Here is a 24,622-nt window from a genome sequence, read left to right as displayed (position 1 = left end):
TTCTCTGTATATATCAATGATGTCGCTCTTGCTGCTGGTGAGTCTCTGATCCACCTCTACGCAGACGACACCATTCTGTATACTTCTGGCCCTTCTATGGACACTGTGTTAACAAACCTTCAAATGAGCTTCAATGCCATACAACTTCCCTGTCGTGGTCTCCAACTGCTCTTAAATGCAAGTAAATCTAAATGATGGTCTTCAACCGATAGCAGTCCCCACCCGCCCACCCGACTAGAATCACTACTCTGGACAGTTCTGACTTAGAATATGTGGACAACTACAAATACCTAGGTGTCTGGTTAGACTTTAAACTCTCCTCCAGACTCATGTCAAACATCACCAATCCAAAATAAAATCAAGAATCGGCTTCCTATTTTGCAACAAAGCCTCCTTCATTCATGCCGCCAAACATACCCTCGTAAAACTGTCAATCTTACCGATCCTTGACTTCGGAGATGTCATTTACAAAATAGCCTCCAATACCCTACTCAATAAATTGGATGCAGTCTATCACAGTGCCATCCGTTTTGTCACCAAAGCCCCATATACTACCCACCACTGCGACCTGTACACTCTCGTTGGTTGGCCATCGCTTCATACTCGTCGCCAAACCCACTGGCTCCAGGTCATCTATAAGTCTCTGCTAGGTAAAGCCCCACCTTATCTCAGCTCACTGGTCACCATAACAACACCCACCCGTAGCACGCGCTTCTGCAGGTATATGTCACTGGTCATCCCCAAACCCAACACCTCCTTTGGCCGCCTTTCCTTCCAGTTCTCTGCTGCCAATGACTGGAACGAATTGCAAAAATCACTGAAGTTGGAGACATATCTACCTCTCTAACTTTAAGCATCAGCTGTCAGAGCAGCTTACTGATCGCTACAGCTGTACCTAGCCCATCTGTAAATAGCCCACCCAACTACCTCATCATACGGTTATACATTTTTTTGCTCCTTTGCACCCCAGTATCTGTACTTGCATATCATCTTCTGCACATCTATCACTCCAGTGTTAATGCTAAATTGTAATTATTTTGCCACTATGGCCCATTTATTGCCTTACCTCCCTAATCTGACTCCATTTGCACACACTGTATATAGATTTCTCTATTGTGTTATTGACTGTATGTTTGTTTATTCCATGTGTTACTTTGTGTTGTTGTTTGTGTCGCACTGCTTTGCTTTATCTTGGCCAGGTCGCAGTTGTAAATGAGAACTTGTTCTCAACTGGCCGACCTGGTTAAATAAAGGTGTTCTCAACTAGCCTACCTGGTTAAATAAAGGTGTTCTCAACTAGCCTCCCTGGTTAAATAAAGGTGTTCTCAACTGGCCGACCTGGTTAAATAAAGGTGATCTGGCCTACCTGGTTAAATAAAGGTGATCTGGTCTACCTGGTTAAATAAAGGTGATCTGGTCTACCTGGTTAAATAAAGGTGATCTGGCCTACCTGGTTAAATAAAGGTGATCTGGTCTACCTGGTTAAATAAAGGTGATCTGGTCTACCTGGTTAAATAAAGGTGATCTGGTCTACCTGGTTAAATAAAGGTGATCTGGTCTACCTGGTTAAATAAAGGTGATCTGGTCTACCTGGTTAAATAAAGGTGATCTGGTCTACCTGGTTAAATAAAGGTGATCTGGTCTACCTGGTTAAATAAAGGTGATCTGGTCTACCTGGTTAAATAAAGGTGATCTGGTCTACCTGGTTAAATAAAGGTGATCTGGTCTACCTGGTTAAATAAAGGTGATCTGGTCTACCTGGTTAAATAAAGGTGATCTGGTCTACCTGGTTAAATAAAGGTGAGATAAAAAATGTAATAAATAAAGGTGAAAACTAATTTGGAGATGTTGGTTAGAGCTGCCCTGCAATATAAAAAACACTCTCCGAGTTGTGAGTTTACTATTCACATGAAGCATTGCCTGATGTGAACCATGCCTCGAACAGAAGAGATCTCAGAAGACCTAAGATTAAGAATTGTTGACTTGCATAAAGCTGGAAAAGGTTACAAAATATCTCTTAAAGCCTTGATGTTCATCAGTCCACGGTAAGACAAATGGTCTATAAATGGAGAAAGTTCAGCACTGTTGCTACTCTCCCTAGGAGTGGCTGTCCTGCAAAGATGAGTTTAAGAAGAATCCTAGAAACAAGAATGGTGTTCATGGAGGACACCACGGAAGAAGCCACTGCTGTCCAAAAAAACATTGCTGCACATCTGAATTTCACAAAAGAGCACCTGGATGTTCCACAGCACAACTGGCAAAATATTCTGTGGACAGATGAAACTACAGTTGAGTTGTTTGGGAGGAACACACACTATGTGTGGAGAAATAAAAGGCACAGCAACATCAACATCAACACCTCATCCCAACTGTAAAGTCTGGTGGAGGGAGCATCATGGTTTGGGGCTGCTTTGCTGCCTCAGGGCCTGGACAGCTTGCTATCATTGACGGAAAAATGAATTCCCATGTTTATCAAGACATTTTGCCGGAGAATGTAAGGCCATCTGTAAGGCAGGAGAATGTAAGGCCATCTGTAAGGCAGGAGAATGTAAGGCCATCTGTAAGGCAGGAGAATGTAAGGCCATCTGTAAGGCAGGAGAATGTAAGGCCACATTAACATATTAATTAGGAGGGACATTAACACATTAATTAGGAGGAACATTAACACATTAATTAGGATGGACATTAACAAATTAATTAGGAGGGACATTAACAAATTAATTAGGAGGGACATTAACAAATTAATTAGGAGGGACATTAACATATTAATTAGGAGGGACATTAACACTAATTAGGAGGGACATTAACATATTAATTAGGAGGGACATTAACACTAATTAGGAGGGACATTAACATATTAATTAGGAGGGACATTAACATATAAATGCATGTGCCTCCCTATGCAGGTGTGTGTGCTGGTCCTATGCAGGTGTGTGCTGGTCCTATGCAGGTGTGTGCCTCCCTGTGCAGGTGTGTGTGCCTCCCTATGCAGGTGTGTGTGCCTCCCTATGCAGGTGTGTGTGCCTCCCTATGCAGGTGTGTGCTGGTCCTATGCAGGTGTGTGTGCCTCCCTGTGCAGGTGTGTGTGCCTCCCTATGCAGGTGTGTGTGCCTCCCTATGCAGGTGTGTGTGCCTCCCTATGCAGGTGTGTGTGCTGGTCCTATGCAGGTGTGTGCCTCCCTATGCAGATGTGTGTGCCTCCCTATGCAGGTGTGTGTGCCTCCCTATGCAGGTGTGTGTGCCTCCCTATGCAGGTGTGTGTGCTGGTCCTATGCAGGTGTGTGTGCCTCCCTATGCAGGTGTGTGTGCCTCCCTATGCAGGTGTGTGTGCTGGTCCTATGCAGGTGTGTGTGCTGGTCCTATGCAGGTGTGTGTGCTGGTCCTATGCAGGTGTGTGTGCTGGTCCTATGCAGGTGTGTGTGCTGGTCCTATGCAGGTGTGTGTGCCTCCCTATGCAGGTGTGTGTTCTGGTCCTATGCAGGTGTGTGTGCTGGGTCCTATGCAGGTGTGTGTGCCTCCCTATGCAGGTGTGTGTGCCTCCATATGCAGGTGTGTGTGCTGGTCCTATGCAGGTGTGTGTGCTGGTCCTATGCAGGTGTGTGTGCTGGTCCTATGCAGGTGTGTGTGCCTCCATATGCAGGTGTGTGTGCTGGTCCTATGCAGGTGTGTGTGCTGGTCCTATGCAGGTGTGTGTGCTGGTCCTATGCAGGTGTGTGTGCTGGTCCTATGCAGGTGTGTGTGCCTCCCTATGCAGGTGTGTGTTCTGGTCCTATGCAGGTGTGTGTGCTGGGTCCTATGCAGGTGTGTGTGCCTCCCTATGCAGGTGTGTGTGCTGGTCCTATGCAGGTGTGTGTGCTGGTCCTATGCAGGTGTGTGTGCTGGTCCTATGCAGGTGTGTGTGCCTCCCTATGCAGGTGTGTGTGCTGGGTCCTATGCAGGTGTGTGTGCCTCCCTATGCAGGTGTGTGTGCTGGTCCTATGCAGGTGTGTGTGCTGGTCCTATGCAGGTGTGTGTGCTGGTCCTATGCAGGTGTGTGTGCCTCCCTATGCAGGTGTGTGTGCTGGGTCCTATGCAGGTGTGTGTGCCTCCCTATGCAGGTGTGTGTGCTGGTCCTATGCAGGTGTGTGTGCTGGTCCTATGCAGGTGTGTGTGCTGGTCCTATGCAGGTGTGTGTGCCTCCCTATGCAGGTGTGTGTGCTGGGTCCTATGCAGGTGTGTGTGCCTCCCTATGCAGGTGTGTGTGCCTCCCTATGCAGGTGTGTGTGCTGGTCCTATGCAGGTGTGTGTGCTGGTCCTATGCAGGTGTGTGTGCTGGTCCTATGCAGGTGTGTGTGCTGGTCCTATGCAGGAGTGTGTGCCTCCCTATGCAGGTGTGTGTGCTGGGTCCTATGCAGGTGTGTGTGCTGGTCCTATGCAGGTGTGTGTGCTGGTCCTATGCAGGTGTGTGTGCTGGTCCTATGCAGGTGTGTGTGCTGGTCCTATGCAGGTGTGTGTGCTGGTCCTATGCAGGTGTGTGTTCTGGTCCTATGCAGGTGTGTGTTCTGGTCCTATGCAGGTGTGTGTTCTGGTCCTATGCAGGTGTGTGTGCCTCCCTATGCAGGTGTGTGTGCTGGGTCCTATGCAGGTGTGTGTGCCTCCCTATGCAGGTGTGTGTGCTGGTCCTATGCAGGTGTGTGTGCTGGTCCTATGCAGGTGTGTGTGCCTCCCTATGCAGGTGTGTGTGCTGGTCCTATGCAGGTGTGTGTGCCTCCCTATGCAGGTGTGTGTGCCTCCCTATGCAGGTGTGTGTGCTGGTCCTATGCAGGTGGGTGTGCTGGTCCTATACAGGTGTGTGTGCTGGTCCTATGCAGGTGTGTGTGCTGGTCCTATGCAGGTGTGTTTGCCTCCCTATGCAGGTGTGTGTGCTGGTCCTATGCAGGTGTGTGTGCTGGTCCTATGCAAGTGTGTGTGCTGGTCCTATGCAGGAGTGTGTGCTGGTCCTATGCAGGTGTGTGTGCTGGTCCTATGCAGGTGTGTGTTCTGGTCCTATGCAGGTGTGTGTGCTGGTCCTATGCAGGTGTGTGTGCTGGTCCTATGCAGGTGTGTGTGCTGGTCCTATGCAGGTGTGTGTGCTGGTCCTATGCAGGTGTGTGCTGGTCCTATGCAGGTGTGTGTGCCGGTCCTATGCAGGTGTGTGTGCCGGTCCTATGCAGGTGTGTGTGCCTCCATATGCAGGTGTGTGTGCCTCCCTATGCAGGTGTGTGTGCTGGTCCTATGCAGGTGTGTGTGCTGGTCCTATGCAGGTGTGTGTGCTGGTCCTATGCAGGTGTGTGTGCTGGTCCTATGCAGGTGTGTGTACTGGTCCTATGCAGGTGTGTGTGCTGGTCCTATGCAGGTGTGTGTGCTGGTCCTATGCAGGTGTGTGTGCCTCCCTATGCAGGTGTGTGTGCTGGTCCTATACAGGTGTGTGTGCCTCCCTATGCATGTGTGTGTGCTGGTCCTATGAAAGGTGTGTGTGCTGGTCCTATGCAGGTGTGTGTTCTGGTCCTATGCAGGTGTGTGTTCTGGTCCTATGTAGGTGTGTGCTCTGGTCCTATACAGGTGTGTGTGCTGGTCCTATGCAGGTGTGTGTTCTGGTCCTATGCAGGTGTGTGTTCTGGTCCTATGTAGGTGTGTGCTCTGGTCCTATACAGGTGTGTGTGCTGGTCCTATGCAGGTGTGTGTGCTGGCCCTATGCAGGTGTGTGTGCTGGTCCTATGCAGGTGTGTGTGCTGGTCCTATACAGGTGTGTGTGCTGGTCCTATGCAGGTGTGTGTGCTGGTCCTATACAGGTGTGTGTGCCTCCCTATGCAGGTGTGTGTGCTGGTCCTATGCAGGTGTGTGTGCTGGTCCTATACAGGTGTGTGTGCCTCCCTATGCAGGTGTGTGTTCTGGTCCTATGCAGGTGTGTGTTCTGGTCCTATGTAGGTGTGTGCTCTGGTCCTATACAGGTGTGTGTGCTGGTCCTATGCAGGTGTGTGTGCTGGTCCTATGCAGGTGTGTGTGCTGGTCCTATGCAGGTGTGTGTGCTGGTCCTATGCAGGTGTGTGTGCTGGTCCTATGCAGGTGTGTGTGCTGGTCCTATGCAGGTGTGTGTGCTGGTCCTATGCAGGTGTGTGTGCTGGTCCTATGCAGGTGTGTGTGCTGGTCCTATGCAGGTGTGTGCCGGTCCTATGCAGGTGTGTGTGCCGGTCCTATGCAGGTGTGTGTGCCTCCATATGCAGGTGTGAGTGCCTCCCTATGCAGGTGTGTGTGCTGGTCCTATGCAGGTGTGTGTGCTGGTCCTATGCAGATGTGTGTGCTGGTCCTATGCAGGTGTGTGTGCCTCCCTATGCAGGTGTGTGTGCTGGTCCTATGCAGGTGTGTGTGCTGGTCCTATGCAGGTGTGTGTGCTGGTCCTATGCAGGTGTGTGTGCTGGTCCTATGCAGGTGTGTGTGCCTCCCTATGCAGGTGTGTGTGCTGGTCCTATGCAGGTGTGTGTGCCTCCCTATGCAGGTGTGTGTGCCTCCATATGCAGGTGTGAGTGCCTCCATATGCAGGTGTGAGTGCCTCCCTATGCAGGTGTATGTGCTGGTCCTATGCAGGTGTGTGTGCTGGTCCTATGCAGGTGTGTGTGCTGGTCCTATGCAGGTGTGTGTGCTGGTCCTATGCAGGTGTGTGTGCCTCCCTATGCAGGTGTGTGTGCCTCCCTATGCAGGTGTGTGTGCTGGTCCTATACAGGTGTGTGTGCTGGTCCTATGCAGGTGTGTGTGCTGGTCCTATGCAGGTGTGTGTGCTGGTCCTATGCAGGTGTGTGTGCTGGTCCTATGCAGGTGTGTGTGCTGGTCCTATGCAGGTGTGTGCCGGTCCTATGCAGGTGTGTGTGCCTCCATATGCAGGTGTGAGTGCCTCCATATGCAGGTGTGAGTGCCTCCCTATGCAGGTGTGTGTTCTGGTCCTATGCAGGTGTGTGTGCTGGTCCTATGCAGGTGTGTGTGCTGGTCCTATGCAGGTGTGTGTGCCTCCCTATGCATGTGTGTGTGCTGGTCCTATGCAGGTGTGTGTTCTGGTCCTATGCAGGTGTGTGTTCTGGTCCTATGTAGGTGTGTGCTCTGGTCCTATACAGGTGTGTGTGCTGGTCCTATGCAGGTGTGTGTGCTGGTCCTATGCAGGTGTGTGTGCTGGTCCTATGCAGGTGTGTGTGCTGGTCCTATACAGGTGTGTGTGCTGGTCCTATGCAGGTGTGTGTGCTGGTCCTATACAGGTGTGTGTGCCTCCCTATGCAGGTGTGTGTGCTGGTCCTATGCAGGTGTGTGTTCTGGTCCTATGCAGGTGTGTGTGCTGGTCCTATGCAGGTGTGTGTGCCTCCCTATGCAGGTGTGTGTGCTGGTCCTATGCAGGTGTGTGTTCTGGTCCTATGCAGGTGTGTGTGCTGGTCCTATGCAGGTGTGTGTGCTGGTCCTATGCAGGTGTGTGTTCTGGTCCTATGCAGGTGTGTGTTCTGGTCCTATGCAGGTGTGTGTGCTGGTCCTATGCAGGTGTGTGTTCTGGTCCTATGCAGGTGTGTGTTCTGGTCCTATGCAGGTGTGTGTGCTGGTCCTATGCAGGTGTGTGTGCTGGTTCTATGCTGTACCTGTTGGCATTGTAGTCGACGCCCACTGCCTTGCTGGCCTGGAGAAGGTCCAGGATGCCCGTCTTCTTTTTCACCTTCGAGTTACGACCTTTCACCTCCGGCTTGACCTCTGTGTCGATGTGGAGCGACTCCTCATCTGACGAGTCAGCCTTCTGAGGAATACAATAAAGTGGTATTGTACACACACTGAACACACCAGGACATTACTGTAAAACCTTCACACACTGAACACACCAGGACATCACTGCAAAACCCTCACACACTGAACACACCAGGACATTACTGTAAAACACTCACACACTGAACACACCAGGACATTACTGTAAAACCCTCACACACTGAACACACAAGGACATTACTGTAAAACCCTCACACACTGAACACACCAGGACATTACTGTAAAACCCTCACACACTGAACACACCAGGACATTACTGTAAAACACTCACACACTGAACACACAAGGACATTACTGTAAAACCCTCACACACTGAACACACCAGGACATTACTGTAAAACCCTCACACACTGAACACACCAGGACATTACTGTAAAACCCTCACACACTGAACACACCAGGACATTACTGTAAAACCCTCACACACTGAACACACCAGGACATTACTGTAAAACCCTCACACACTGAACACACAAGGACATTACTGTAAAACCCTCACACACTGAACACACCAGGACATTACTGTAAAACCCTCACACACTGAACACACCAGGACATTACTGTAAAACCCTCACACACTGAACACACCAGGACATTACTGTAATACCCTCACACACTAGGACATTACTGTAAAACCCTCACACACTGAACACACCAGGACATTACTGTAAAACCCTCACACACTGAACACACCAGGACATTACTGTAAAACCCTCACACACTGAACACACCAGGACATTACTGTAAAACCCTCACACACTGAACACACCAGGACATTACTGTAAAACCCTCACACACTGAACACACCAGGACATTACTGTAAAACCCTCACACACTGAACACACCAGGACATTACTGTAAAACCCTCACACACTGAACACACCAGGACATTACTGTAAAACCCTCACACACTGAACACACCAGGACATTACTGTAAAACCCTCACACACTAAACACACCAGGACATTACTGTAAAACCCTCACACACTGAACACACCAGGACATTACTGTAAAACCCTCACACACTGAACACACCAGGACATTACTGTAAAACCCTCACACACTGAACACACCAGGACATTACTGTAAAACCCCCACACACTGAACACACCAGGACATTACTGTAAAACCCTCACACACTGAACACACCAGGACATTACTGTAAAACACTCACACACTGAACACACCAGGACATTACTGTAAAACACTCACACACTGAACACAACAGGACATTACTTTAACACAAGAACCGCCTGGCCTTTCAGCCTATCAGAACCCGCTAGAGAACGTTGCCGGCCATCCCATTTAGCATCAGATGCAGGTGCAGTTTATGTGTAGTTTCGATATAGTTTTGGTTTAGTTTTGATAAACACTGCTCAAAAAATAAAGGGAACACTAAAATATCACATCCCAGATCTGAATGAATTAAATATTCTTATTAAATACTTTTCTCTTTACATAGTTGAATGTGCTGACAACAAAATCACACAAAAATTATCAATGGAAATCAAATTTATCAACGCATGGAGGTCTGGATTTGGAGTCACACTCAAAATACCACTAGAGTGAAATCACCGCCAGCATTCAAAAGTGACCAAAACATCAGCCAGGAAGCATAGGAACTGAGAAGTGGTCTGTGGTCACCACCTGCAGAACCACTCCTTTATTGGGGGTGTCTTGCTAATTGCCTATAATTTCCACCTGTTGTCTATTCCATTTGCACAACAGCATGTGAAATGTATTGTCAATCAGTGTTGCTTCCTAAGTGGACAGTTTGATTTCACAGAAGTGTGATTGACATGGAGTTACATTGTGTTGTTTAAGTGTTCCCTTTGTTTTTTGAGCAGTGTAGTTTAGGTGCAGTTTAGGTGTAGTTTAGGTGCAGTTTTGATATAGTTTAGGTGTAGTTTTGATTTAGTTTAGGTGTGGTTTTAATATAGTTTAGGTGTGGTTTTGATTTAGTTTAGGTGTGGTTTTGATATAGTTTAGGTGCAGTTCAGGTGCAGTTCAGGTGTAGTGTAGGAGTAGTTGTAGTTTTGGTATAGTGAAGTGAAGGTGTAGTTTAGGTATAGTTTAGGTGTAGTTTGGGTATAGTTTGGGTGTAGTTTAGGTGTAGTTTAGGTGTTGTTTAGGTGTAGTTCAGGTGCAGTTAAGGTATAGTTCAGGTGTAGTTTAGGCAAAGTTTATGTGTAGTTTCGGTGTAGTTTATGTGTAGTCCTTTCTCTCTCTCTGCCTGCCTCTCCCTTTCTCTCTCTCTCTCTCTCTCTCTCTGCCTGCCTCTCCCTTTCTCTCTCTCTCGCTCTCTTTGCCTGCCTCTCCCTTTCTCTCTTTCTCTGCCTGCATCTCCCTTTCTCTCTCCCTTTCTCTCTCTCTCTCCCTTTCTCTCTCTCTCTCTCTCTCTCTGCCTGCCTCTCCCTTTGTCTCTCTCTCTGCCTGCCTCTCCCTTTCTCTCCCTTTCTCTCTCTGCCTGCCTCTCCCTTTCTCTCTCTCTCTGCCTGCCTCTCCCTTTCTCTCTCTCTCTGCCTGCCTCTCCCTTTCTCTCTCTGCCTGCCTCTCCCTTTCTCTCTCTGCCTGCCTCTCCCTTTCTCTCTCTCTGCCTGCCTCTCCCTTTCTCTCTCTCTCTGCCTGCATCTCCCTCTCTCTCTCTCTGCCTGCCTCTCCCTTTCTCTCTCTGCCTGCCTGCCTCTCCCTTTCTCTCTCTCTCTGCCTGCCTCTCCCTTTCTCTCGCTCTCTGCCTGCCTCTCCCTTTCTCTCGCTCTCTGCCTGCCTCTCCCTTTCTCTCTCTCTCTGCCTGCCTCTCCCTTTCTCTCTCTCTCTGCCTGCCTCTCCCTTTCTCTCGCTGCCTGCCTCTCCCTTTCTCTCTCGCTGCCTGCCTCTCCCTTTCTCTCTCTCGCCGCCTGCCTCTCCCTTTCTCTCTCTCGCCGCCTGCCTCTCCCTTTCTCTCTCTCGCCGCCTGCCTCTCCCTTTCTCTCTCTCGCCGCCTGCCTCTCCCTTTCTCTCTCTCTCTGCCTGCCTCTCCCTTTCTCTCTCTCTCTGCCTGCCTCTCCCTTTCTCTCTCTCTCTGCCTGCCTCTCCCTTTCTCTCTCTCTCTCTCTGCCTGCCTCTCCCTTTCTCTCTCTCTCTCTCTGCCTGCCTCTCCCTTTCTCTCTCTCTCTCTCTCTGCCTGCCTCTCCCTTTCTCTCTCTGCCTGCCTCTCCCTTTCTCTCTCTGCCTGCCTCTCCCTTTCTCTCTCTGCCTGCCTCTCCCTTTCTCTCTCTGCCTGCCTCTCCCTTTCTCTCTCTGCCTGCCTCTCCCTTTCTCTCTCTGCCTGCCTCTCCCTTTCTCTCTCTGCCTGCCTCTCCCTTTCTCTCTCTGCCTGCCTCTCCCTTTCTCTCTCTCTGCCTGCCTCTCCCTTTCTCTCTCTGCCTGCCTCTCTCTGCCTGCCTGCTTTTATTTTTTCCTGTAGTTCATTCAATGTAATTGGAGAATCCAGTGGGTTCTGGAATCCAGTGGGTTCTGGTAGTCTTTAATAGTTGATTCTAAGATTTGTATTTGATCATGTATATGTTTTTGCTCTTTATACTTTGTTATAGAGCCAAAAAGATTAGAGAAGTGGATTACCCATACATCACCATTTTGGATAGATAACTATTTGTGTTGTTGTTTGTTTAGTGTTTTCCAATTTTCCCAGAAGTGGTTAGAGTCTATGGATTCTTCAATTACATTGAGCTGATTTTTAACGTGATTTCTAACCATTTGTCATTGTTGTTCATTTTCTTCAGTTTTCTATTTGAGATTAATAGATTTGATAGGGAAGCTGAGTTAAGATTTCCTACTGCCAAGTTTACACCTTCACTATTACAGTGAAATGTGTTTGTCCAGGAAGTTGTCTAAAAGGGATTTAATTTGTTGTTACCTAATTGTTTTTTGTTAGGTTTACAAATTTTTCTCTGTTATAGATTCCTTCCATCTATAGCATTTCTTAATATTATTCAGTTCCTTTGGCTTTGATGCCTCATGACTGAGTATTGCTGACCAACTGGCAGGTGTCTTCACTGACATTTTCAACATGTCCCTGTCTGAGTCTGTAATACCAACATGTTTCAAGCAGACCACCATAGTCCCTGTGCCCAAGAACACAAAGGTAACCTGCCTAAATGACTACCGACCCGTAGCACTCACATCTGCAGCCATGAAGTGCTTTGAAAGGCTGGTAATGGCTCACATCAATACCATCATCCCAGAAACCCTAGACCCTCTCCAATTTGCATACCGCCCCAACAGATCCACAGATGATGCAGTCTCTACTGCACTCCACACTGTCCTTTCCCATCTGGACAAAAGGAACACCTGTGTGAGAATGTTATTCATTGACTACAGTTCAGCGTTCAACACCATAGTGCCCTCAAAGCTCATTACTAAGCTAAGGACCCTGGGACTAAACACCTCCCTCTGCAACTGGATCCTGGACTTCCTGATGGGCTACCCACTGGTGGTGAGGGTAGATATCAACATCCGCCACGCTGATCCTCAACACTGGAGCCCTTCAGGGGTGCGTGCTCAGTCCCCTCCTTCACCCCCTGTTCACTCATGACTGCATCGCCAGGCACGACTCCAACACCATCATTAAGTTTGCCAATGACACAACAATGGTAGGCTTGATCACCGACAACGATGAGACAGCCTATAGGGAGGAAGTCAGAGACCTGACCGTGTGGTGCCAGAATAACAACCTGTCCCTCAACATAACCAAGACTGAGGAGATGTTTGTGGACTACAGGAAAAGGAGGACCGAGCATGCCCCCATTCTCATCGACGGGGCTGTAGTTGAGCAGGTTGAGAGCTTCAAGTTCCTTGGTGTCCACATCAACAACAAACTAGAATGGTCCAAACACACCAAGACAGTCGTGAAGAGGGCACAACAAAACCTATTCCCCCTCAGGAGACTAAAAAGATTTGTCATGGGTCCTGAGATCCTCAAAAGGTTCTACAGCTGCAACATTGAGAGCATCCTGATCGGTTGTATCACTGCCTGGTATGACAATTGCTCGGCCTCTGACCGCAAGGCACTATAGAGGGTAGTGTGTACGGCCCAGTACATCACTGGGGCCAACCTTCCTGCCATCCAGGACCTCTGCACCAGGCGGTGTCAGAGGAAGGCCTTAAAAATGGTCAAAGACCCCAGCCACCCCAGTCATAGACTGTTCTCTCTACTACCACATGGCAAGTGGTACCAAAGTGCCAAGTCTAGGACAAAAAGGCTTCTAAACAGCTTCTACCCCCAAGTCATAAGACTCCTGAACAGCCAATCAAATGGCTACCCAGACTATTTGCATTGTGTGCATTTGAACCTTTAAAAACCTTCTGTATGTAAAATATTGTGTGATATAGCTTGGAAAATAAATCAACGTGACTCTGGATGACAACATAATGATGTTTGTTTCCAACATTACGTCTGTTTTCCTATAGACATGGGAGTCCACTTCATGTTCTGTTTCTTTCGCTTCCTTACTTCCTAATATGAAGATACTGGTATCACGGCAACACTAAACACACAGCCATATGTGATCTCTATTGCTACTTGACTGCTTTTTAAACCATCACATGGAATTCATTAACGACCTCATGGAAGGAAGGAGTGGATATTCCAGAATGTTTTCCTCTGACTCTTCTACTCTTAGAACTCCTCATTAGGTTGTTCTCTCCATGGATGTAGAAATGGAAATATCAGAGTGTAATTAAAGTATTTAGTTCTGGGACGTTAGCTGGCTAATAGGACAGCTGAGTTGGAACTATTAGCATACTCCCCAAATGGAATCCTCTTCCTTATGCACTACCTTTAACTAGGGTGATATTTGGGACTTTGTCTTGGGAATGGAATTCTCTTCCTTATGCACTACCTTTAACTAGGGTGATATTTGGGACTTTGTCTTGGGAATGGAATCCTCTTCCTTATGCACTACCTTTAACTAGGGTGATATTTGGGACTTTGTCTTGGGAATGGAATTCTCTTCCTTATGCACTACCTTTAACTAGGGTGATATTTGGGACTTTGTCTTGGGAATGGAATCCTCTTCCTTATGCACTACCTTTAACTAGGGTGATATTTGGGACTTTGTCTTGGGAATGGAATCCTCTTCCTTATGCACTACCTTTAACTAGGGTGATATTTGGGACTTTGTCTTGGGAATGGAATCTAGACTCTACATGGACATAACTGTGATACCCACCTGACACTATTGCGCTGACTTGACCCCAACCATAATGAGCTCAGATATTTTCTAACCACATGGTCCTTCATATATTATTGGTGACTTAAGGAGAGGAGGTAACATACCCTGGGAAGAGAGGGGAGGAGGTAACATACCCTGGGAAGAGGTAACATACCCTGGGGAGAGAGGGGAGGAGGTAGAGGTAACATACCCTGGGGAGAGAGGGGAGGAGGTAACATACCCTGGGAAGAGGTAACATACCCTGGGGAGAGAGGGGAGGAGGTAACATACCCTGGGGAGAGAGGGGAGGAGGTAACATACCCTGGGAAGAGGTAACATACCCTGGGGAGAGAGGGGAGGAGGTAACATACCCTGGGGAGAGAGGGGAGGAGGTAACATACCCTGGGGAGAGAGGGGAGGAGGTAACATACCCTGGGGAGAGAGGGGAGGAGGTAACATACCCTGGGGAGAGAGGGGAGGAGGTAACATACCCTGGGGAGAGAGGGGAGGAGGTAACATACCCTGGGGAGAGAGGGGGGAGGTAACATACCCTGGGAAGAGGTAACATACCCTGGGGAGAGAGGGGAGGAGGTAACATACCCTGGGAAGAGGTAACATACCCTGGGGAGAGAGGGGAGGAGGTAACATACCCTGGGAAGAGAGGGGAGGAGGTAACATACCCTGGGAAGAGGTAACATACCCTGGGAGAGAGGGGAGGAGGTAACATACCCTGGGAAGAGAGGGGAGGAGGTAACATACCCTGGGAAGAGGTAACATACCCTGGGGAGAGAGGGGAGGAGGTAACATACCCTGGGAAGAGGTAACATACCCTGGGGAGAGAGGGGAGGAGGTAACATACCCTGGGAGGAGAGGGGAGGAGGTAACATACCCTGGGAGGAGGTAACATACCCTGGGGAGAGAGGGGAGGAGGTAACATACCCTGGGGAGAGAGGGGAGGAGGTAACATACCCTGGAGGAGAGGGGAGGAGGTAACATACCCTGGGGAGAGAGGGGAGGAGGTAACATACCCTGGAGGAGAGGGGAGGAGGTAACATACCCTGGGAGGAGAGGGGAGGAGGTAACATACCCTGGGAGGAGAGGGGAGGAGGTAACATACCCTGGGAGAGAGGGGAGGAGGTAACATACCCTGGGAGAGAGAGGGAGGAGGTAACATACCCTGGAAGAGAGGGGAGGAGGTAACATACCCTGGGAGGAGAGGGAGGAGGTAACATACCCTGGGAGGAGAGGGGAGGAGGTAACATACCCTGGGGAGAGGTAACATACCCTGGGAGGAGAGGGAGGAGGGTAACATACCCTGGGAGGAGAGGGGAGGAGGTAACATACCCTGGGGAGAGAGGGGAGGAGGTAACATACCCTGGGGAGAGAGGGGAGGAGGTAACATACCCTGGGAGAGAGGGGAGGAGGTAACATACCCTGGGAGGAGAGGGAGGAGGTAACATACCCTGGGGAGAGGTAACATACCCTGGGAGGAGAGGGGAGGAGGTAACATACCCTGGGAGGAGAGGGGAGGAGGTAACATACCCTGGGGAGAGAGGGGAGGAGGTACCATACCCTGGGAGAGAGGGTAGGAGGAAACATACCCTGGGGAGAGAGGGGAGGAGGTAACATACCCTGGGAGGAGAGGGGAGGAGGTAACATACCCTGGGAGGAGAGGGGAGGAGGTAACATACCCTGGGAGGAGAGGGGAGGAGGTAACATACCCTGGGGAGAGGTAACATACCCTGGGAGGAGAGGGGAGGAGGTAACAACCCTGGGAGGAGAGGGAGGAGGTAACTACCCTGGGGGAGAGAGGGGGGAGGTAACATACCCTGGGGAGAGAGGGGAGGAGGTAACATACCCTGGGAGGAGAGGGGAGGAGGTAACATACCCTGGGAGGAGGGGAGGAGGTAACATACCCTGGGGAGAGGTACATACCCTGGGGAGAGGTAACATACCCTGGGAGGAAGGGGAGGAGGTAACATACCCTGGGAGGAGAGGGGAGGAGGTAACATACCCTGGGGAGAGAGGGGAGGAGGTACCATACCCTGGGAGAGAGGGTAGGAGGAAACATACCCTGGGGAGAGAGGGGAGGAGGTAACATACCCTGGGAGGAGAGGGGAGGAGGTAACATACCCTGGGAGGAGAGGGGGAGGAGGTAACATACCCTGGGGAGAGGTAAACATACCCTGGGAAGAGGTAACATACCCTGGGGAGAGGTACATACCCTGGGAGAAGGTAACATACCCTGGGAAAAGGTAACATAACCTGGGAAGAGGTAACATACCCTGGGAAGAGGTAACATACCTGGGAAGAGGTAACATACCCTGGGAGGAGAGGGAGGAAGGTAACATTACCCTGGGGAGAGAGGGGAGGAGGTAACATACCCTGGGAAGAGAGGGGAGGAGGTAACATACCTGGGAAGAGAGGGAGGAGGTAACATACCCTGGGAGGAGAGGGGAGGAGGTAACATACCCTGGGAAGAGAGGGGAGGAGGTAACATACCCTGGGGAGAGGTAACATACCCTGGGGAGAGAGGGGAGGAGGTAACATACCCTGGGAAGAGAGGGGAGGAGGTAACATACCCTGGGGAGAGGTAACATACCCTGGGGAGAGAGGGGAGGAGGTAACATACCCTGGGAAGAGAGGGGAGGAGGTAACATACCCTGGGAGGAGGTAACATACCCCTGGGGAGAGAGGGGAGGTGGTAACATACCCTGGGAAGAGGTAACATACCCTGGGAAGAGGTAACATACCCTGGGAAGAGGTAACATACCCTGGGGAGAGAGGGGAGGTGGGTAACATACCCTGGGAGGAGGTAACATACCCTGGGAGGAGGTAACATACCCTGGGAGGAGAAGGGAGGAGGTAACATACCCTGGGGAGAGAGGGGAGGAGGTAACATACCCTGGGAAGAGAGGGAGGAGGTTACATACCCTGGGGAGAGAGGGGAGGAGGTAACATACCCTGGGAAGAGGTAACATACCCTGGGGAGAGAGGGGAGGAGGTAACATACCCTGGGAGGAGAGGGGAGGAGGTAACATACCCTGGGAGGAGAGGGGAGGAGGTAACATACCCTGGGGAGAGAGGGGAGGAGGTAACATACCCTGGGGAGAGAGGGGAGGAGGTAACATACCCTGGGAAGAGAGGGGAGGAGGTAACATACCCTGGGAAGAGGTAACATACCCTGGGGAGAGAGGGGAGGTGGTAACATACCCTGGGAGGAGGTAACATACCCTGGGGAGAGAGGGGAGGAGGTAACATACCCTGGGGAGAGAGGGGAGGAGGTAACATACCCTGGGAAGAGGTAACATACCCTGGGGAGAGAGGGGAGGTGGTAACATACCCTGGGAGGAGGTAACATACCCTGGGGAGAGAGGGGAGGAGGTAACATACCCTGGGGAGAGAGGGGAGGAGGTAACATACCCTGGGAAGAGGTAACATACCCTGGGGAGAGAGGGGAGGAGGTAACATACCCTGGGAGGAGAGGGGAGGAGGTAACATACCCTGGGGAGAGAGGGGAGGTGGTAACATACCCTGGGAGGAGAGGGGAGGAGGTAACATACCCTGGGAGGAGAGGGAGGAGGTAACATACCCTGGGAGGAGAGGGGAGGAGGTAACATACCCTGGGGAGAGAGGGGAGGAGGTAACATACCCTGGGGAGAGAGGGGAGGAGGTAACATACCCTGGGAGGAGGTAACATACCCTGGGAGGAGAGGGGAGGAGGTAACATACCCTGGGGAGAGAGGGGAGGAGGTAACATACCCTGGGAGGAGAGGGGAGGAGGTAACATACCCTGGGAAGAGAGGCGAGGAGGTACCATACCCTGGGAAGAGAGGGGAGGAGGTAACATACCCTGGGAAGAGAGGGGAGGAGGTAACATACCCTGGGGAGAGAGGGGAGGAGGTAACATACCCTGGGAGGAGAGGGGAGGAGGTAACATACCCTGGGGAGAGAGGGGAGGAGGTAACATACCCTGGGAGGAGAGGGGAAGAGGTAACATACCCTGGGAGGAGAGAGGAGGAGGTTACCCTGGGGAGAGAGGGGAGGAGGTAACATACCCTGGGGAGAGGTAACATACCCTGGGGAGAGAGGGGAGGAGGTAACATACCCTGGGGAGAGGTAACATACCCTGGGGAGAGAGGGGAGGAGGTAACATACCCTGGGGAGAGAGGGGAGGAGGTAACATACCCTGGGAAGAGAGGGGAGGTGTAACATACCCTGGGGAGAGAGGGGAGGAGGTAACGTACCCTGGGAGGAGAGGGGAGGAGGTAACATACCCTGGGAGAGAGGGGAGGAGGTAACATACCCTGGGGAGAGAGGGGAGGAGGTAACATACCCTGGGGAGAGAGGGGAGGAGGTAACGTACCCTGGGAGGAGAGGGGAGGAGGTAACATACCCTGGGAGGAGAGGGGAGGAGGTAACATACCCCTGGGAGGAGAGGAGAGGAGGTAACATACCCTGGGAGGAGAGGGGAAGAGGTAACATACCCTGGGAGGCGAGGGGAGGAGGTAACATACCCTGGGGAGAGAGGGGAGGAGGTAACATACCCTGGAGGAGAGGGGAAGAGGTAACATACCCTGGGAGGAGAGGGGAGGAGGTAACATACCCTGGGGAGAGGTAACATACCCTGGGGAGAGAGGGGAGGAGGTAACATACCCTGGGGAGAGGTAACATACCCTGGGGAGAGAGGGGAGGAGGTAACATACCCTGGGAAGAGAGGGGAGGTGGTAACATACCCTGGGAGAGAGGGGCAGGAGGTAACATAACCCTGGGGAGGAGAGGGGAGGAGCTGACGTACCTTGACAGCAGAGGGGAGGAGCTTTGGCTTCTTGGATGGGTGGATTGGGTCTTTGATGTTTGACAGGACTGGAACAGGAAGAGAAGAGGACAGTCAATCAACAACTAGTAAATCAGAAAGAGACAGTCAATCAACAACTAGTAAATCAGAAGAGACAGTCAATCAACAACTAGTAAATCAGAAGAGACAGTCAATCAACAACTAGTAATCAGAAGAGACAGTCAATCAACAACTAGTAAATCGAAGAGACAGTCAATCAACAACTAGTAAATCAGAAGAGAGACAGTCAATCAACAACTAGTAAATCAGAAGAGACAGTCAATCAACAACTAGTAAATCAGAAGAGACAGTCAATCAACAACTAGTAAATCAGAAGAGACAGTCAATCAACAACTAGTAAATCAGAAGAGGACAGTCAATCAACAACTAGTAAATCAGAAGAGACAGTCAATCAACAACTAGTAAATCAGAAGAGACAGTCAATCAACAACTAGTAAATCAGAAGAGACAGTCAATCAACAACTAGTAAATCAGAAGAGACAGTCAATCAACAACTAGTAAATCAGAAGAGACAGTCAATCAAAAACAAGTAAATCAGAAGAGACAGTCAATCAACAACTAGTAAATCAGAAGAGACAGTCAATCAACAACTAGTAAATCAGAAGAGACAGTCAATCAAAACAAGTAAATCAGAAGAGACAGTCAATCACAACTAGTAAATCAGAAGAGACAGTCAATCAACAACTAGTAAATCAGAAGAGACAGTCAATCAACAACTAGTAAATCAGAAGAGACAGTCAATCAACAACTAGTAAATCAGAAGAGACAGTCAATCAAAAACAAGTAAATCAGAAGAGACAGTCAATCAACAACTAGTAAATCAGAAGAGACAGTCAATCAACAACTAGTAAATCAGAAGAGACAGTCAATCAACAACTAGTAAATCAGAAGAGACAGTCAATCAACAACTAGTAAATCAGAAGAGACAGTCAATCAACAACTAGTAAATCAGAAGAGACAGTCAATCAACAACTAGTAAATCAGAAGAGACAGTCAATCAACAACTAGTAAATCAGAAGAGACAGTCAATCAACAACTAGTAAATCAGAAGAGACAGTCAATCAACAACTAGTAAATCAGAAGAGACAGTCAATCAACAACAAGTAAATCAGAAGAGACAGTCAATCAACAACTAGTAAATCAGAAGAGACAGTCAATCAACACTAGTAAATCAGAAGAGACAGTCAATCAAAAACAAGTAAATCAGAAGAGACAGTCAATCAAAAACAAGTAAATCAGAAGAGACAGTCAATCAACAACTAGTAAATCAGAAGAGACAGTCAATCAACAACTAGTAAATCAGAAGAGACAGTCAATCAACAACTAGTAAATCAGAAGAGACAGTCAATCAACAACTAGTAAATCAGAAGAGACAGTCAATCAACAACTAGTAAATCAGAAGAGACAGTCAATCAACAACTAGTAAATCAGAAGAGACAGTCAATCAACAACTAGTAAATCAGAAGAGACAGTCAATCAACAACTAGTAAATCAGAAGAGACAGTCAATCAACAACTAGTAAATCAGAAGAGACAGTCAATCAACAACTAGTAAATCAGAAGAGACAGTCAATCAACAACTAGTAAATCAGAAGAGACAGTCAATCAACAACTAGTAAATCAGAAGAGACAGTCAATCAACAACTAGTAAATCAGAAGAGACAGTCAATCAACAACTAGTAAATCAGAAGAGACAGTCAATCAACAACTAGTAAATCAGAAGAGACAGTCAATCAACAACTAGTAAATCAGAAGAGACAGTCAATCAACAACTAGTAAATCAGAAGAGACAGTCAATCAACAACTAGTAAATCAGAAGAGACAGTCAATCAACACTAGTAAATCAGAAGAGACAGTCAATCAACAACTAGTAAATCAGAAGAGACAGTCAATCAACAACTAGTAAATCAGAAGAGACAGTCAATCAACAACTAGTAAATCAGAAGAGACAGTCAATCAACAACTAGTAAATCAGAAGAGACAGTCAATCAACAACTAGTAATCAGAGAGACAGTCAATCAACAACTAGTAAATCAGAAGAGACAGTCAATCAACAACTAGTAAATCAGAAGAGACAGTCAATCAACAACTAGTAAATCAGAAGAGACAGTCAATCAACAACTAGTAAATCAGTCCATTTTGATAGAATTCATTATTAAGTAAATACATCATTGTATCCAGTATACTTTTTCCTATCTAATCTCTGTGTCAGTGTCTCTGTGTCAGTGTCTCTGTCTCAGTGTCTCTGTCTCAGTGTCTCTGTCTCAGTGTCTCTGTCTCAGTAGTCACAGGACCATTTTCTCTCCAGTAGTAGTTTGTGATCTTTATGTGTCAGTAGTCACAGGACCATTTTCACTCCAGTAGTAGTTTGTCATCTTTATGTGTCAGTAGTCACAGGACCATTTTCACTCCAGTAGTAGTTTGTCATCTTTATGTGTCAGTAGTACTCACAGGATAAGTCCCTCTTGACGGCGTTCTTTTTCCTCCTGATGGGGAACTCATCAATCTTCAACTCTCCTTCGTCTGACACGTACTCATACTCGTCTCTCACCGGCTTGGCCTTGTCCTCCTTTAGGTTTTGTAACGAGCTGAACACACTGGAGTTGGTCTGGGGCTTCAGCTTAGAACTGGGGGGACACAGGACAGTAAGGAACGGGTGCCAGTCACAGACAGACACAATACATGTACACAGTATACATACCCTAGTAACTTCTTGTGTGTCAATGAGAATGAAAACTTGTCTTTGTTGCCTGATAGTGGCGTTCTCTCAAACTTGTGCTCTTCAGTTTCCATCTTCAGTAAGGAATCTGGTTTGCTGTTCTGTAACGGGAACATAATGTTATGTTTTAGAGGATCTGGCAGAAGGACATACAACATGTTTATAACATTGCAAGGGAGAAAAGGAAAAGCCATATCTCAGACTGGCCAATAAAAATAAAGATTACGATGGACAAAAGAACACAGACACTGGACAGAGGAACTCTGCCTAGAAGGCCAGCATCCCGGAGTCGCCTCTTCACTGTTGACGTTGAGACTGGACAGAGGAACTCTGCCTAGAAGGCCAGCATCCTGGAGTTGCCTCTTCACTGTTGACGTTGACACTGGACAGAGGAACTCTGCCTAGAAGGCCAGCATCCCGGAGTCGCCTCTTCACTGTTGACGTTGACACTGGACAGAGGAACTCTGCCTAGAAGGCCAGCATCCTGGAGTCGCCTCTTCACTGTTGACGTTGACACTGGACAGAGGAACTCTGCCTAGAAGGCCAGCATCCTGGAGTCGCCTCTTCACTGTTGACGTTGACACTGGACAGAGGAACTCTGCCTAGCAGGCCAGCATCCTGGAGTCGCCTCTTCACTGTTGATGTTGACACTGGACAGAGGAACTCTGCCTAGAAGGCCAGCATCCTGGAGTTGCCTCTTCACTGTTGACGTTGACACTGGACAGAGGAACTCTGCCTAGAAGGGCAGCATCCTGGAGTTGCCTCTTCACTGTTGACGTTGACACTGGACAGAGGAACTCTGCCTAGCAGGCCAGCATCCTGGAGTCGCCTCTTCACTGTTGACGTTGACACTGGACAGAGGAACTCTGCCTAGAAGGCCAGCATCCTGGAGTTGCCTCTTCACTGTTGACGTTGACACTGGATAGAGGAACTCTGCCTAGAAGGCCAGCATCCTGGAGTCGCCTCTTCACTGTTGACGTTGACACTGGACAGAGGAACTCTGCCTAGAAGGCCAGCATCCCGGAGTCGCCTCTTCACTGTTGACGTTGACACTGGACAGAGGAACTCTGCCTAGAAGGCCAGCATCCCGGAGTCGCCTCTTCACTGTTGATGTTGAGACTGGACAGAGGAACTCTGCCTAGAAGGCCAGCATCCCGGAGTCGCCTCTTCACTGTTGACGTTGACACTGGACAGAGGAACTCTGCCTAGAAGGCCAGCATCCCGGAGTCGCCTCTTCACTGTTGATGTTGAGACTGGACAGAGGAACTCTGCCTAGAAGGCCAGCATCCCGGAGTCGCCTCTTCACTGTTGACGTTGACACTGGACAGAGGAACTCTGCCTAGAAGGCCAGCATCCCGGAGTCGCCTCTTCACTGTTGACGTTGAGACTGGACAGAGGAACTCTGCCTAGAAGGCCAGCATCCCGGAGTCGCCTCTTCACTGTTGACGTTGAGACTGGACAGAGGAACTCTGCCTAGAAGGCCAGCATCCTGGAGTCGCCTCTTCACTGTTGACGTTGAGACTGGACAGAGGAACTCTGCCTAGAAGGCCAGCATCCCGGAGTCGCCTCTTCACTGTTGACGTTGACACTGGACAGAGGAACTCTGCCTAGAAGGCCAGCATCCCGGAGTCGCCTCTTCACTGTTGACGTTGACACTGGACAGAGGAACTCTGCCTAGAAGGCCAGCATCCCGGAGTTGCCTCTTCACTGTTGATGTTGAGACTGGTGTTTTGTGGGTATTATTTAATGAAGCTGCCAGTTGAGGACTTGTGAGGCATCTGTTTCTCTAGACACTAATGTACTTGTCCCCTTGGCCTCCCACTCCTCTTTCTATTCTGGTTAGAGACAGTTTGTGCTGTTCTGTGAAGGGAGTAGTACACAACGTTGTACCAGATCTTCAGTTTCTTGGCAATTTCTCGCATGGATAGCCTTCATTTCTCAGAACAAGAATAGACTGACGAGTTTCAGGAAAAAGTTATTTGTTTCTGGCCATTTTGAGCCTGTAATCGAACCCACAAATGCTGATGCTCCAGATACTCAGCTAGGCTAAAGGCCAGTTTTATTGCTTCTTTAATGTGAACAACAGTTTTCAGCTGTGCTAACATAATTGCAAAAGGGTTTTCTAATGATCAATTAGCCTTTTAAAATGATAAACTTGGATTAGCTAACACAACGTGCCCTTCGAACACAGGAGTGATGGTTGCTGATAATGGGCCTCTGTACACCTATGTAGATATTCCATTTTAAAAAATCTGCCGTTTCCAGCTACAATAGTCATTTACAACACTAACAATGTCTACACTGTATTTCTGATCAATTCTGTTATTTTAAATGGCTAAAAAAAATTGCTTTTCTTTCAAAAACAAAGACATTTCTAAGTGACCCCAAACTTTTAAATGGTAGTATGAATCTACCAGGGTCTCCAGAAGGTGTGGTCTACTCTACTCTGATAAATATCTATCTACCAGGGTCTCCAGAAGGTGTGGTCTACTCTACTCTGATAAATATCTATCTACCAGGGTCTCCAGAAGGCGTGGTCTACTCTACTCTGATAAATATCTACCTACCAGGGTCTCCAGAAGGTGTGGTCTACTCTACTCTGATAAATATCTATCTACCAGGGTCTCCAGAAGGTGTGGTCTACTCTACTCTGATAAATATCTATCTACCAGGGTCTCCAGAAGGTGTGGTCTACTCTACTCTGATAAATATCTATCTACCAGGGTCTCCAGAAGGTGTGGTCTACTCTACTCTGATAAATATCTATCTACCAGGGTCTCCAGTCCATCAGAGAAACAGAGGTGGTCTGTGATTATCCATCAACCAGGTCCTATAGAAGATGTGCCCTTAGTTTCTCTGTATCTCCACCTACCAGGTCCTATAGAAGATGTGGTCTGTGATTATCCATCTACCAGGTCCCATAGAAGATGTGGTCTGTGATTATCCATCTACCAGGTCCTATAGAAGATGTGGTCTGTGATTATCCATCTACCAGGTCCTATAGAAGATGTGGTCTGTGATAATCCATCTACCAGGTCCTATAGAA

General features: G+C 48.8%; 1 protein-coding gene across 2 annotated transcripts in view; it reads right to left on the bottom strand.

The window, feature by feature from the left end:
• Window positions 1-24,622, bottom strand: part of LOC109884472 (lysine-specific demethylase phf2) — a 158,525-nt gene that overhangs the window by 31,320 nt on the left and 102,583 nt on the right. For both annotated transcript variants that reach the window (XM_031825871.1, XM_031825872.1), the window contains exons 14-17: window positions 21,559-21,677; window positions 21,309-21,484; window positions 18,799-18,866; window positions 7,632-7,783 (exon numbers count right to left, since the gene is read on the bottom strand). In XM_031825871.1, coding sequence (XP_031681731.1) covers window positions 7,632-7,783; window positions 18,799-18,866; window positions 21,309-21,484; window positions 21,559-21,677 — 515 coding nt within the window. The remainder of the gene's footprint in view (window positions 1-7,631; window positions 7,784-18,798; window positions 18,867-21,308; window positions 21,485-21,558; window positions 21,678-24,622) is intronic.

The sequence above is a fragment of the Oncorhynchus kisutch genome, linkage group LG5, assembly GCF_002021735.2.
Source record: "Oncorhynchus kisutch isolate 150728-3 linkage group LG5, Okis_V2, whole genome shotgun sequence".
Classification (NCBI taxonomy): domain Eukaryota; kingdom Metazoa; phylum Chordata; class Actinopteri; order Salmoniformes; family Salmonidae; genus Oncorhynchus; species Oncorhynchus kisutch.
The sequence above is the reverse complement of the archived record's forward strand: the minus strand, read 5'-3'. Positions and strand labels throughout refer to the sequence as shown.